The following is a 12,534-nucleotide window of genomic DNA, read 5'->3' as shown; positions in this document are numbered from 1 at the left end:
GATATTTCTAAATTAACGCATCGGCATCGTTGAATGAAGACATGAAAAAGGAGGAACGCCTGTTTCCCCCTCTTGGCTTGCGTGAGCGGCTCTCAGCACCGGGGCGCATGTGTGTGATGAACGCATGGACAGAAACCAAACAGATCCTTTTAATAACTCGCAGACGCACAGGGAAACTTTCTGGTCTACAGAAGATCGGGGAATCTTTCGGGTCTACAAAACAAAGGGAAAAAAATAGTCCCCCCCCCCCCCTAAAGAAAGGGAACAAATTGTGCCCCTGGATAGATTTCTTTTTATCCAGGATAGCTGGTACAAAATCCAGAGGGAAAAAAAATGTAAAAACCGGGACCGCAGCAGTTAAACTGGGATGTCTGCACACCCTTGACTAGAAGGGCTAAATTTAATCTTTTTCCAAGAAATCCTTGAGCAGAAAAGCACTGACGTCATTCTCGCACGTGACCTGCCTGCGCAATTCCCTGTTCTCTTCTCCCAATGTCAGATTCTTCTGGAAGATTTCAGCATTATCCTCTAAGACAGCCAGGTACTCTGTCAAAGCGATTTCGGCAGCATCCCAGATTCGGAGCTTCTCTAACGGGATAATGTCGGCCATACTCTCCCAGAAGGCTTTATCCGCGTCGGCGTCCCAGTCCAGATAATAACGCAGCGCAGAGTTCTTCATGCAATGCACGCGGTAGCTGACAAAACTCAAAAACGCCGGCAGGACGTTGTTGGGATGAATGAGCAGTGCGGCGGCCCCCCCGTCCGGATCTTCGTCGGCTTGTCCCGCCTTCTCCCGGTGCTGTTCCTCGTACTTGAGCAGGAACGAAGCCAGCCTGTTGAGATCGTCGTCAAAGAAGTCAAAGGCGCTGAGGAGGCCTAGGAGCTTCTCGGCCGCGCGGCGCTCGTTGTACAGGAAGCCGAGGTGCTCGCTGTTCTCCATCAGGAAGCCCAGCTCGTCGGAAAGCAGGCCCAGCAGCGCCACCATGGTCTTCACGTCCACCTCGGCCACGCTCTCGGCGTACACCTGCGCCACCATTTTGAACCTGTCCTGTGGCTGGATGGGGTAAATTTGGTCCATGGTGGCGACGGGACGCTCCCACGTCAGGCCCAGGTGAGCGCAGAGGTGCGAGTCGGCCGCCAGGGCGCTCTCGGCCAGCAGCTTCACCTCGGCCACCAGCATGCTGGACATCTTCACGAAGGTCTGCGCGTCGGTCAGGGCAAAGTGCTTCATCTTCTTCTGGATGCGCTTGTGCTGCGCCATGCTGTGGCGGATGTCATCGAGCAGATACTGCTCACGCCGTTGGAAGCTCTCCTCCTCCACCTGGATCTTTTTCATGATGTCGCTCAGCTGTACTTTGAGCGTGTTGACTCGCTTGCGTAGCAGGTAGATGACCTCGGGCTTCTCGTCGCAGCTCAGCTTGCGGGCCTCCAGCACGTTGCACTTGCCTTTAATCTCCTCCTGCTCGCGCTCCAGCTCCATCAGCTTCATGTCGATGGCGCGCTTGTTTGTGTTGCACTCCTCCTGCGCCAGCTCCAGCTTGGGCATTTCGTTTTCGTACTCTTCCATGGCCAGCTTCCTCTGGGTCAGCCACTCCTTGCGGCGGGCCCGGAGCTCGGTCTGGTAGCCCTCCCACTCGCGCAGGCTCTGCGTCAAGAAGATGTCGTGCGGGCTCTGGATTTGCGCCAGCTCCTTGTTGGCCATGGTCATGCTCCTCACTTTGTCCATGCGCTCGATCATCAAGTCCAGGGCCTCTGTCTGCTTGCGTAGGTCGATGGAGTGGCGTTCGTCACCGTCCTGCCAATTCTTCTGCAGCTCCGCAATGAGCTCCATCTTGTGGTCCATCATCTCCGAGCAGAGCGTCTGCTGCGCGTTAAGGGCATCCAGGAGGTCCGGCAGCGTGGTCTTGGTGGCAGCCTCGGCCCAGCCGTTTCGGATCTCCTGCAGCTTCTTCTTGCTGAACTCCTTGGAGTCTTCCAGGCGAACCGTACGCAGCCGCAGGGTCTCCTCGAATTTGCTCCTCCGCAGCGACTGCTTGGCGTCGGCCGCCGTCTGGAGATCGTTGAAGAAGGAGAGGAGCTCGTGATGCAGGCGCATGACTTGCTGGGCGGTCATGGGCTCTCCGTCCGCCGGGGCTGCGGGGTCCTCATTGGCCTCCTGCCTGCTTGCGGCACCTTCCTGGCTCTGCATTTCGTCGAAACGCGCGCTCAGGTTGTTTCCTCCTAAAGGGGACCGCGCACAACTTCCCGTATGGGCGAACGCCAACAGAAGTCAAAGATGCATCACTCCTCTGTGATTAGATGATGTGCGATGACATCACAGTCTGTGGTTGGATGATGTCATCACACAATTCGTTTTACGGTTGTCGGAATTCAATGACGCTGGCAAATGACCTTTTTCGCTTAACTCGCAGCGTGCGAACCAAAGACCGAGTAGAATTTGAACTCACGTTTTGCGAACAAAGGACTGGCCTACTGTGACTAAAGCGTCTTTGAAATTATTTTTGAACGATTTAGAAAGAAAAATTACTGCGCGTGAACAAGGGACAGACTTTTTAATGAAACGCCTCATTTCTATACTCGTTTTTATTGAATGTTGTGAACAAAAGACCAGTGTGGTTTTCGATCCTTTTGCCAGGCCAACTTCAGCCAGAGCGCTTCTGTGCAGTCAAAATTGCTACGTTTGGTATTTCAAACGGATTTTTTTTTCCCAATGGATTTTACAAAACGGCATCGCGTTATCAATCACGTCGCTGGATATTAACACTGCGAACTTCCGCTTTATATATTGCCCAGCGTCTTCTACCAACACTTGATTTTTTTGGCTTGGGCGATGACGTCAGAAGCGCTCGAATTGAGAGACGCGCACTGCGGATGGGCGGAGTCGGCACCTCGCGGCGCATCAGTCAACGATGCGTTCGCTGACGTAAAGTGCGTACGGAGAAACAGATATACGCGAAAACAAGACGTAAGAATGGGACGTGGTGTTGTCGGATTCATCTCCACTCACCACCTCTGCTTGTTTTTCGGCGTTCTATCGCGGAACGAGTAACTTTTCTCCGGGCGAGGCTAACAACAGCGGCCCCGGCGGCGGGCGCGCGCTAGCTAGCCAGCTAGCAGGCTAGCTAGCAAGCATCGGAGCTTTGCTAGACTAGGCAAGACGGTTCTCTCTCGGTTTCTAGCGATTCCACGGAGCTCCCGGTTACAAGCGCCCGCCAGGGAAAATGGTGAGTGTCGAGCAATCCAGCCCACGGCCAGTATGCCGTGCCAATAATGAAAACAAGTTCTTTTTTGAGAGCCCGACACAAGGCCGCACACAGCCTTGTGTCAGCGCCTAACACCAATGCGGTGCAACGCAAATACAAACGAACGACTTACAGAGCTCTTTTGTTTGTCCTATTATTTTAGCGCGGGCATCTTATTGGCGTAATGCATTTCCCAGCGCTTACCTTAGCCATCGCACCAGATTGCCTAACCCCAACCAGAATCCAATTCGAACCGCAACTCCACGCCCGAGTTTTAAGGTGCGCATCGGCTTGGCTCAACCAAATGGCCCCGTAGACCAAGAGGTCAGCACAAAATAGTAAAAACTCGCAAAATTCGGTTCATCGGCGAGCCTAAAGAAAAACACGAACACAATAACAGCCAACGGCGAAATCCTTCCCCCTCTTCGTTATTAGCCAATTTACTGATCCTTGGACAAACGAATACTATAAAGTATAATAAGCTACGATGCAATCCTACGAGTTTTTGATCGTTACAAAATCCCAAACGTCGCGCCGATCGTTATCACTTTAATTAGCCATCGATGTTTTATAGAAGACGAGGACGCGATTTGGTGATTGAAAAAAATGAATTCAGGATCTGTGAGGGCTCCCGCCGCCTCCCGGGGGCAAGCAACAACAACGCGGGTCCGTAACTACAATGTGGCTCCGTGTTTGCTGCGCAGGTGTACCTGCTGAACCCTCTGGAGAACCTGAGAAGTTCCATCAACAACCGCCCGCCGCTGGTCATCTTTATGATCAGCGTCAGCGCAGTGGCCATTGCCTTCCTAACCATTGGCTACTTCTTCAAGATCAAGGAGATCAAGTCACCGGAGTTAACCGAGGTGGGTCCGGCTCAGCGGGAGGCGCTGCTGTACATTGAGACTCTTTTCCGGAAGCTTCATTTGGAAGAGAAAATCGGCAACGGAGCGAAATCGGGAAATTTGTTCGGCCCCGAAGCGTAGAAAGCCCAACCGGGGATTTTCATTGCGCAGGACTGGAACACGTTCCTGCTGCGTTACAACGAGCTGGACTTCTGCGTGTCGGAGAACGAGACCGTCAAACACGGCCTCAACGAGTCGGCCGCGCCCGAGGGTCCGGCGGCGACCGGCGGGCAAGCGCGGCCCGGCACGCCGGCGCCGCCCGAGGACTCGGGTTCCGTCAACGTCTCGGTGCCCGTCACGCTCACCCTCGACCCCCAGCGGCCCTTCGGCGGCTACTCGCGCAACATCACCCACTTGTACGCCACCGTCCTGGGACAGCAGGTCGGCTTGTCCGGTGAGTTTGTTTTTTCCCGCGGCGGCCGTTTTATTCCGAATATATCACCGCTTCCCCGTTTGTTTGCGTTTCAGGCCGGGAATCCCACGAGGAGATCAACATCACGTTCGCGCTGCCTGTATCTTGGAACGCTGACGACTGCATCCTGCACGGCCGCTGCGAGCAGGTGGTGTTCAGCACGTGCATGACCATCACGGCAGCCGGCGACGTATTTCCCGTCACAGTGTGAGTCGTCGTCGCCCCCCCCCCCCCCAAACCGATTGGGTGAATTGGGTCCCAAAGTGTGTCCCAATTTCTGTTTCTTTTACAATCTCAAGGCTTATACGTGAAGGTCGATGAGCCCTGATCTATATTTTTTCTGCTGCGTGAAACACATTTACCGTGAAATTTTTCTTCGTAGCGAGACTAAAAGCGAGGTTCCCTCTCAAAGCGTTTACCTGCGACGTTACGGACACGTTTTTTGTTGTTTTTTGTTTTTTTGCCTCTCGCAGGCAGCCGCCTCACTGCGCGCCAGAGACGTACACCAACGCCACCTCCTGGTACAAAGTGTTCACCACCGTGCGGGACTCGGACACAAAGTACAGCCAGGACTACAACCCCTTCTGGTGTTACAAGGGCGCGGTGGGGAAAGTGTACCACGCTCTCAACCCTAAGCTCACCGTCATCGTGCCCGACGTGAGTCGACGCAAGATGAACGCCTCGGTTGGTCGTAGCGAGTGGGAAAGGTGAACCGCAAACGGTACTTTCCGCGATACGGCGGCGAGCGCTTCTGGCGAGCGCTTGTGGCGAGCGCTTCTGGCGAGCGCTGGTGGCGAGCGCTTCTGGCTCGGCTCTACGATATGGGAGCGAGCGGACGCCGACCTCACGATTATTGGACACGGTACCGTACTAACTCCAATCGCCGCGTAATTCAGTCGGAGCAAATTATAATGCGTATCGATCGCAATGAGGATGTGTCGGCTTTTAAAGAATGGATCGGTTTTGAAGCTTGACCACGGAGATATCCTTATTTAGAAAAGTCTCGAGGCCGTATTTACGAAACGCATTTGAGTTTTTTGAACATCCGCCCTCGCCGGTGTAAACCCGGCGCTTTCCTTTGACCAGGATGACCGCTCCCTCATTAATCTGCACCTGATGCACACCAGCTACTTCCTGTTCGTCATGGTCATTACCATGTTCTGCTACGCCGTAATCAAGGGCAGGCCCGGCAAAGTACGGCAAAACGCTCCCGATTGCTTCTCGGAGAAAGTAGGTGTCAAAAAGAGGCCGCCGCCATCCATACGTATGGAACGCGGATCTGCTTCAGGTCCCGGACTTGAACCCGTGTTTTTGAATTGCAGGCGGCGCTGTCGGAAGGCTGAGGGGCCGCGGGAAGATTCCTTAAGGTAACGCGACATCTCGGAAAAAAAAAAAAAAAAAAGCCAACAACAAAGCACCCGGCGATAACTCCCCACGTTGCCAGGCGGACTCTCGAGGATGATTCCAAAACTCTGACGTTGGGACGGTCCGACCAAAGATACAAGTGCCTGTCATATGGGGTGTAAGGATGACATTCTTGTGGAACCTCCCATTGACTTTCCTTCTCTTCAGCTGTTTTCGCTTTGCTTTTCTTGCGCGTCTGTGGATTTACCCGCGACTCGCCTCTTCATCGGGCCGACGCGGCGCACTGAGGAATCGGCGTGCCGCCAAAATAGATTTGTCTTTGCTTTTTTTAACGGATCTCATGAAAATGAACGCGCGATTACAACTGATATCGTTTTCCCTTCGAAATAGGGCAAATGGGTCTGACGCCGCTTAGCGCTCGGGCGCGCCACCGAGGAGTAAAATGGAACAGCGGCGGCCGTCGGAGCAAAAAGCAAACGGTCGGCCCGTTCTCGATTTCCCGTTAAGAAATATGCCGACGGCGGCGTCTCGGAAAATAAAGCCCAAGTTCTTCCGTGGCCCGTTTGAGCTTTAAGATGTCAAGTCTGTCTCCGGCTCGCCGTCCCTTTTCGGTGTCGGCGGTGCAAAACTACTCGGCGCCTTGGCGGAATGCCAAGAGCTCGCCCTTTGTCATTTAAGCAACTGTATATTTTTCTTTTGCCTTGTGTGACGCAAAAGGATGGACTTGCCTTACCTGCGGCGGATCAACTTTGCGTCTCGGTTGTTTTGTGAAATCCAAGTCAAATATTCATATCGATTCTTCTTCGATTATTTCACTTTTTGAAATGACTTGTTGTTTGGATACTTAGTGCACCTTGTAGACTTCTTGCACATTTTGACTTGAGTTTGAATTTTTTTTGCTCATTATTTTTCTGCACCCCCCCCAAAAATCTTTGTATAATTATATTTATGATTAAAGTAATTTATTTTTGTCTATTATGACAGCGTGCAAAAGGAATGAGTGTTTGACGCGATTCTCACAAATAAACATTTGACAATCATTGATCATAAACGCTGAATTGATCGTTTTATGCTTTTTTTTTTCATGACTAATTGAAAAATTGCCAAAATCTGTGTTTGTCCATGACGTTTTCTTTGCGGATTTTTAACCGGCTTCCACATAATGTACCAGATGAATGTAAACGCCAGCCCCACCCCCAATCCTGCAATACAACATAATGGCACTATTTCTTCTTCATATTCAAACTACTGGCGCAAAGTGTCTCAGCTGCGGACGCTTATACAATTAATTAAAAAAAACAGACTTGCACACAAAATAAATACAACTCTCTTAGACGTTAAAATCATTAAGATTTGCTCATGACATGGATTAGAGTTTTTTATATTTTGAATTGTTTAGTACTTGATTTTTTGTCGATTGTTCATAATTCATTTAACTGAGTCTCAAATTGCATGTCGTTTTCGTAGGTGTTTATTTCAAATAGCTCTTCACAAATGCAATAAAAATGATTTTGCTAAATTATTGAAAGTATTTTTTTTTCGAAAGCCGCGTCACCTGCGACTCCCCCGCTCTATGTCAGTTTACTGGAAAAAGAAACACACTTCTTTAAAAATGTGCACTTGGCTTCAACTGTCAAACTTTGCGTGTTGCTGTTTTGGTTAGCGATTGCTTTCAAATGGGCTCAGTGATTGGCACTTATGCTTGATTTTGATTTGATTTAATTTTAACCCCTACTCATTTGAATTATTTTCAGACACAGCACAGCTGGTAACTTAACTACTTGTGGCATGGTACCCATTAAGGAAAATAAGGTCATTTGTCATTTTCTGTGTTTCATAATACGTCATTCCATCAAAGATAAACCTGTATAATGAGTCTTCCTTGAAATGAACGTGCGTGTATGCATCCAAGCGTTTGTCGCTTGCTTTGGTGTCATCGGCGTCAACTGGAAATTGCCTTACAACATGTGTAAAAAAAAACAAAAACATTCACCTATACAGGCTTTGGCACTCGTTTCTACTTGGCGCTCACTTTTTTTTTTTTTTGGTCGGGTGCAGGCGCTTCGGAAGCCAAGTGTGTGCCTTCTGCACTAATACGGCTGACACCCATCCCCTGCCCCACATGTGTACAGCAGGCATATAGAAAAAGTGACAGGTTAATAATGTGCATATGAACTACTGTCAATGAATACAAAAGTGAATTAAAATGTCTCTCGAAATCACCCTGGTGTCTTGATTTCTTCCTACAAAGGCAAATCTATTGTGAATTGGGTTTAATTTCATCTAGCCACAATTCAATACAGTAATCCCTAGTTTAGCGCGGGCGGGGGTGTTCCAAAAATAACGCGCAAAGTGAAATCCGGGAAGTGGCCAGCTTGATTTTTTTTATTATTTTACAATGCAATACTAAACTATAGAATAAAATCAAAACCTGTTTTAGGCCCCAAATTAGTTTAATCACTTTAATATAGTAATACAAAGTTGCGTATTTCAACCCCAGCAATGACTCTTCTTCCCGAACCCGCACATTGGTACGCGTATGTGTTTAAGCGCTTTCTTTTTCTGAGCAAGATTTTTAGAAACGGATGTGCCCGGCCATCGAATTGAAGTGAACAGTACACTTGATTTATTACAAAAGAACTCTAGGTAAAAGTCACAATTCCAAAGCTGTGCCTTTCTCCGTTGCTCTCTATGTAAGCTGACAGACGTGTGCGTTTCCTCTCGGAAGGCCTACGAGTCACGTGATTGGCTCACAGAGCCCAACCTGCTTACTAGCACGTTTGTGTGCATGCTGAGTTTTGCGCACAGGAGAGACGAAATCAAGCTTTTGGATCCTCTTGCCTTTTGTAATAAATGGACAGGTGAACAACCAATACAGAACAGCGTCAATATTTTATTTCGAGACAACAGCAGAGAGCCCCACGATGCGCTGTAAAAAAATCTCCACACTGTAAAAAAAATCCGTGAAGCAGCGAACCCGTGAAAGATGAACCGCGATACAGCGAGGGATTATATTTGGGAGGGTGCTAAAAAAAAAGTTTGTACTTTTTTTTTAAACTAAAATTTATGGCATATTTTACTTGTTGCTAAATCCAGGATACTTGGAAAATTACTTTAAATAATCCCACTTCGATAGATTAGTTCACAGGCCCTGAGATTTTTTTTCCCCAAAGAATAAACGTGCCAGAGAAGGGAAAATGACCACAGACAAGGTAGCGTAATCAATGTAATCTATAATAACGCACATTATCACTAGAGTTCCGCAGCACTAGATGGCAAGAAATTGTACAACGCAACCTACCTTGTTGACAGGTGACTCAGCACTGGCTTGCTGTGTATGGAAAAGTTGCTAAATGCAAGTCCAATCTGTTGATTGGCAGGCACGTGCGCAGTTGGAGAAAACGCTGATACAAATTTGAAAACGCGCATGCGTCTATTTGAAAGCGCGGATACGCCTTTTTGACAGCGGTCTTACTCCATATTTCTCGAACAGGAGATGACGTAACCACCGCTGCGGCGCATTCGACGCACGCGGGAAAAAGCAGAATCGAACTGGAAAGCCGCACCGAAATATCACGATTGGTGACAGACGCTGTTTCAAAACGTTCAACCTTACAGTAATGCACAAGCCCTTTTGCCTAGTATCGGGACTTTCTCCGCCTGTTCTTCAGGCTTGCCTGAACGATATACAAAGCGATTGCCCAAAAGTGCGCTACGTACCGGAATGAACATTGAAGTTACGTCGCTTTGCGTCCCACGAACAAAAGTGCTGGGACGCCTATACAATTTCAAATAAAAAGAAAGTTTTCCTTTAGCCTTCCCCTTGAAGTTGGAAACGTTTATAACGGCGTCTCTTGAACGACGTTTCGAAATGTTTGCTATTGGCAGCAGCTTTCCGGAATCTTCTGGTGATACGGAGGGGAGGGGGGCCTTCCTGCTCCATTCCGTTGCAGTGATGCCTCTCCCACAAATAGATGTTCTGGTGACTTCCACAAGTGTGTGGAGGGGAGGAAAAGGAGGAGGGGTGCTTTCAGTGGTCTTATAAATACGCGGCGGCCGGCGTGTTGCGCAGACACTGCCCGAGAGGCCAAAGTGCAGCAGCAGCAGCCGCAGCCGCAGCTTTCCAACGACATGGCGGAGAGACGCATTCCTTTCGCCCTGATCCGCACCCCGAGCTGGGACCCCTTCCGGGACTGGTACCCCAGCCGCATCTTCGACCAGTCTTTCGGCATGCACGCCCCGCTGGAAGACGCGGCTTCCTTCCCTTGCACCCACTGGCCCGGCTACATAAGGCCCTCCGTGACGGCCCCCGACATGGGGGCCGTCATGGCCCGGCAGGCCCGCGCCCTGTCGCGCCAGATGAGCACGGGGATGTCGGAAATCAGGCACAGCCAAGACAACTGGAAAATCTCTCTGGATGTCAACCAATTCTCGCCGGAAGAGCTGGTGGTCAAGACCAAGGACGGGGTCCTGGAAATCACAGGTGAGGGCGCACCGTCATCCCACGACTCGACGGTCTGCTCTTAACCGCTGCCGGGTCAAATAAAGGGAGCGGCGCCAACGCCCCCCGTCTGAAGCCCGGACCGCATGTGTCAAAGCGTCGTTGACCGGAAGACGCACATTCGTACGGCCATCTTTACTTGGCCGTACTCGCGAATATTCCAGCGGCTTAACCGTTGCGGACACTTGTTACGTAATAGCTCGCGGCGCTGTTGGCCGGTGTGCGGGTGGGCGCGGCCTCTTGGGATCAAATCCCGCCGACAGCAAAACAATTGAGCACGTGGGAGTGGACGATCTCCCCATCGCCGACGTAGCCTTGTCCCAAATTTGAAAATTGCGTCTCGTCGCGTTTGGACGGGTGTCAGTCGGGAAGCGTCCAAGCTTCGTCTCGCCTGTGAGCAGCTGATACCGTACAAGCCGGGCTGGAATTTGCAGCCTCCGTTCTCTTAGGTCGACAGATGAGCAATCAGCCCGTATAGAAGTGGGATCGGGCACTATATGACAAGCCTTCACTTGGTCTTTTTTTAGGACCCCAGGGTTTAAGCGGCCGCCGGACGCACTCGCGCCGTTGCTACGACAAACAACAGAGCTAAGAGAATCTCAGCGCGCAGAACAATGCTCGGTGGGACTCGGCGGGCGTTAAAATAGCACTGCCAGTCCAAACGGCTCCCGTTCTGTCAAACGTACGAATATGGATGGGACTTAAAAATCTCCCAGCAATGATGTTTGAGGGGGAGGGCACCGCAATCGGGAGTAAATTCCACGATTGAATCGAACTCTTTTTGTTCCATAGGCAAACACGAGGAGCGTAAAGACGAACACGGTTTCGTGTCCAGGAGTTTCACCAGAAAATATACGTAAGTGCCTCGTGCATCAAGCGCCTTTGGTGAAACTAAGGATTTCCATTTTGTCCCCGCAGCCTCCCCGCAAGCGCCAACGTGGAGAAAGTGACCTCGTCGCTGTCTCCCGACGGCGTGTTGACCGTGGAGGCCCCGCTCGCCAAGCCGGCCATCGAGGCGGCGGAGACCACCATACCTGTGAGCGTGGACGGCAAAAGTAGCGCGCTCAAGAAATAAACGACATTTCCACGGCAACGTTCCTTCTCTCTACCGAGCACATCTCCTTTCGCCCGCCGGCTGTCTGTTCCAAGTCCGGATCTAGAAATGTAGTCTGAACGGTCAGCAGAATAAAGATGACACGGCGTGGCACCTGTGCCATTGGGCCCGCTTGATTTGGACTTTGATCTCATTTGTTAAGTTCTTCCGTCACACTAAAGTTGCGCTCAGAAGTTGACTTGTGAGCATGTCTGCGAGCCTTTACCGTAAAGTGTAAGGCAACATGACTTATTGCTGTCATTCCCTAGCAATTAGTTACATTCTACTATGACTGCATTTGAAATGTAAGGCATTATACACTACCGTTTCATCACTCTCGCCAACATACCTGGAAACATGGATTTGGTCTTGGAAATGTAGCTCATGGCGCTCATTAAAAATCCAGTGGAATGACCTTAAACTAAACTCAAAGCTCAAATCAGCCCCAAAATAGATATTATCCCGTGGACTGAAATCCTCCAAAAACATCTAAGCAAAGTTCTCCTCATACCGACAAAACATCAGCGCCGTCTTAGGGCTACTAAATGAACTGAATCCGGGAATACATCTTCTCCGCTCTAAATGAGGCTTCAAGCTAGTCCTTATAAAGTACACAAACTTTGCCTAAATGCAGAGTCCAACTCTCAGTGATTTCAACGGGAACGATTTTGTCACTTTTCATGAGGAGGTTTGATCTAGCTCACTCTTATTCTTATTCCACAAACACAATTGTAATCAGATGCAGAAATGCGGTCGGGGTGCAAAATCCATGGACCCTTTTAAAGGGCCGGCGTGTTAGATTTAGACCGATTTTCATTACGGACGGCAGGAGGTGCCGTTTGCAAGTTTGCATCGGCGCGCGCCGATGCCTCAGTAGTGTAGTACGTACAATACCTATGACGAAAATCCTATGCCCGTCTCACGCGGCCAAACGGCTTTTTTGCCCCACCGTACATTACGGTATTTCCGGTTGTTTTATATGACATCCGTTGACACTAATAAAATGAATATAAACAAGG

The 12,534-nt window shown here is 50.0% G+C and overlaps 3 protein-coding genes across 3 annotated transcripts; 2 read left to right on the top strand and 1 right to left on the bottom strand.

Moving 5' to 3' along the window:
• Positions 1–133: 133 nt before the first annotated feature.
• Positions 134–3,465, bottom strand: LOC148408277 (dynein regulatory complex protein 1-like). Its single transcript, XM_088440235.1, has 2 exons — positions 3,447–3,465; positions 134–2,182 (listed from the first exon to the last, which is right to left on the bottom strand). Exons 1-2 carry the CDS (start codon positions 3,453–3,455, stop codon positions 401–403), a joined length of 1,791 nt encoding a protein of 596 aa, XP_088296361.1. The 5' UTR covers positions 3,456–3,465; the 3' UTR covers positions 134–400.
• Positions 3,466–3,848: 383 nt separating this feature from the next.
• tmem248 (transmembrane protein 248) lies at positions 3,849–5,899 on the top strand. The gene is made up of 7 exons (XM_088441362.1): positions 3,849–3,863; positions 3,947–4,105; positions 4,256–4,538; positions 4,613–4,763; positions 5,030–5,240; positions 5,643–5,786; positions 5,879–5,899. Exons 1-7 carry the CDS (start codon positions 3,849–3,851, stop codon positions 5,897–5,899), a joined length of 984 nt encoding a protein of 327 aa, XP_088297488.1.
• Positions 5,900–9,891: 3,992 nt separating this feature from the next.
• hspb1 (heat shock protein family B (small) member 1) lies at positions 9,892–11,658 on the top strand. The gene is made up of 3 exons (XM_088440772.1): positions 9,892–10,404; positions 11,215–11,278; positions 11,341–11,658. Exons 1-3 carry the CDS (start codon positions 10,053–10,055, stop codon positions 11,495–11,497), a joined length of 573 nt encoding a protein of 190 aa, XP_088296898.1. The 5' UTR covers positions 9,892–10,052; the 3' UTR covers positions 11,498–11,658.
• The last annotated feature ends 876 nt before the right edge of the window (positions 11,659–12,534 follow it).

The sequence above is a fragment of the Hippichthys cyanospilos genome, chromosome 18, assembly GCF_059441005.1.
Source record: "Hippichthys cyanospilos isolate Australia breed blue-spotted pipefish chromosome 18, RoL_Hcya_1.0, whole genome shotgun sequence".
In the NCBI taxonomy this organism is placed as follows: Eukaryota; Metazoa; Chordata; class Actinopteri; order Syngnathiformes; family Syngnathidae; genus Hippichthys; species Hippichthys cyanospilos.
Note: the sequence above shows the minus strand (reverse complement) of the source record. Positions and strands in the feature narration are given on the sequence as shown.

Bases quoted from the DNA above. Each gene is read 5' to 3' on its own strand.
- hspb1 (XM_088440772.1), top strand. From the start codon at position 10,053: ATGGCGGAGAGACGCATTCCTTTCGCCCTGATCCGCACCCCGAGCTGG. The intron at 10,405-11,214 runs GTGAGGGCGCAC...TTTGTTCCATAG, and splicing joins CGGGGTCCTGGAAATCACAG to GCAAACACGAGGAGCGTAAA. The intron at 11,279-11,340 runs GTAAGTGCCTCG...TTGTCCCCGCAG, and splicing joins AGTTTCACCAGAAAATATAC to CCTCCCCGCAAGCGCCAACG.
- tmem248 (XM_088441362.1), top strand. The intron at 4,539-4,612 runs GTGAGTTTGTTT...TTTGCGTTTCAG, and splicing joins ACAGCAGGTCGGCTTGTCCG to GCCGGGAATCCCACGAGGAG. The intron at 4,764-5,029 runs GTGAGTCGTCGT...TGCCTCTCGCAG, and splicing joins GACGTATTTCCCGTCACAGT to GCAGCCGCCTCACTGCGCGC.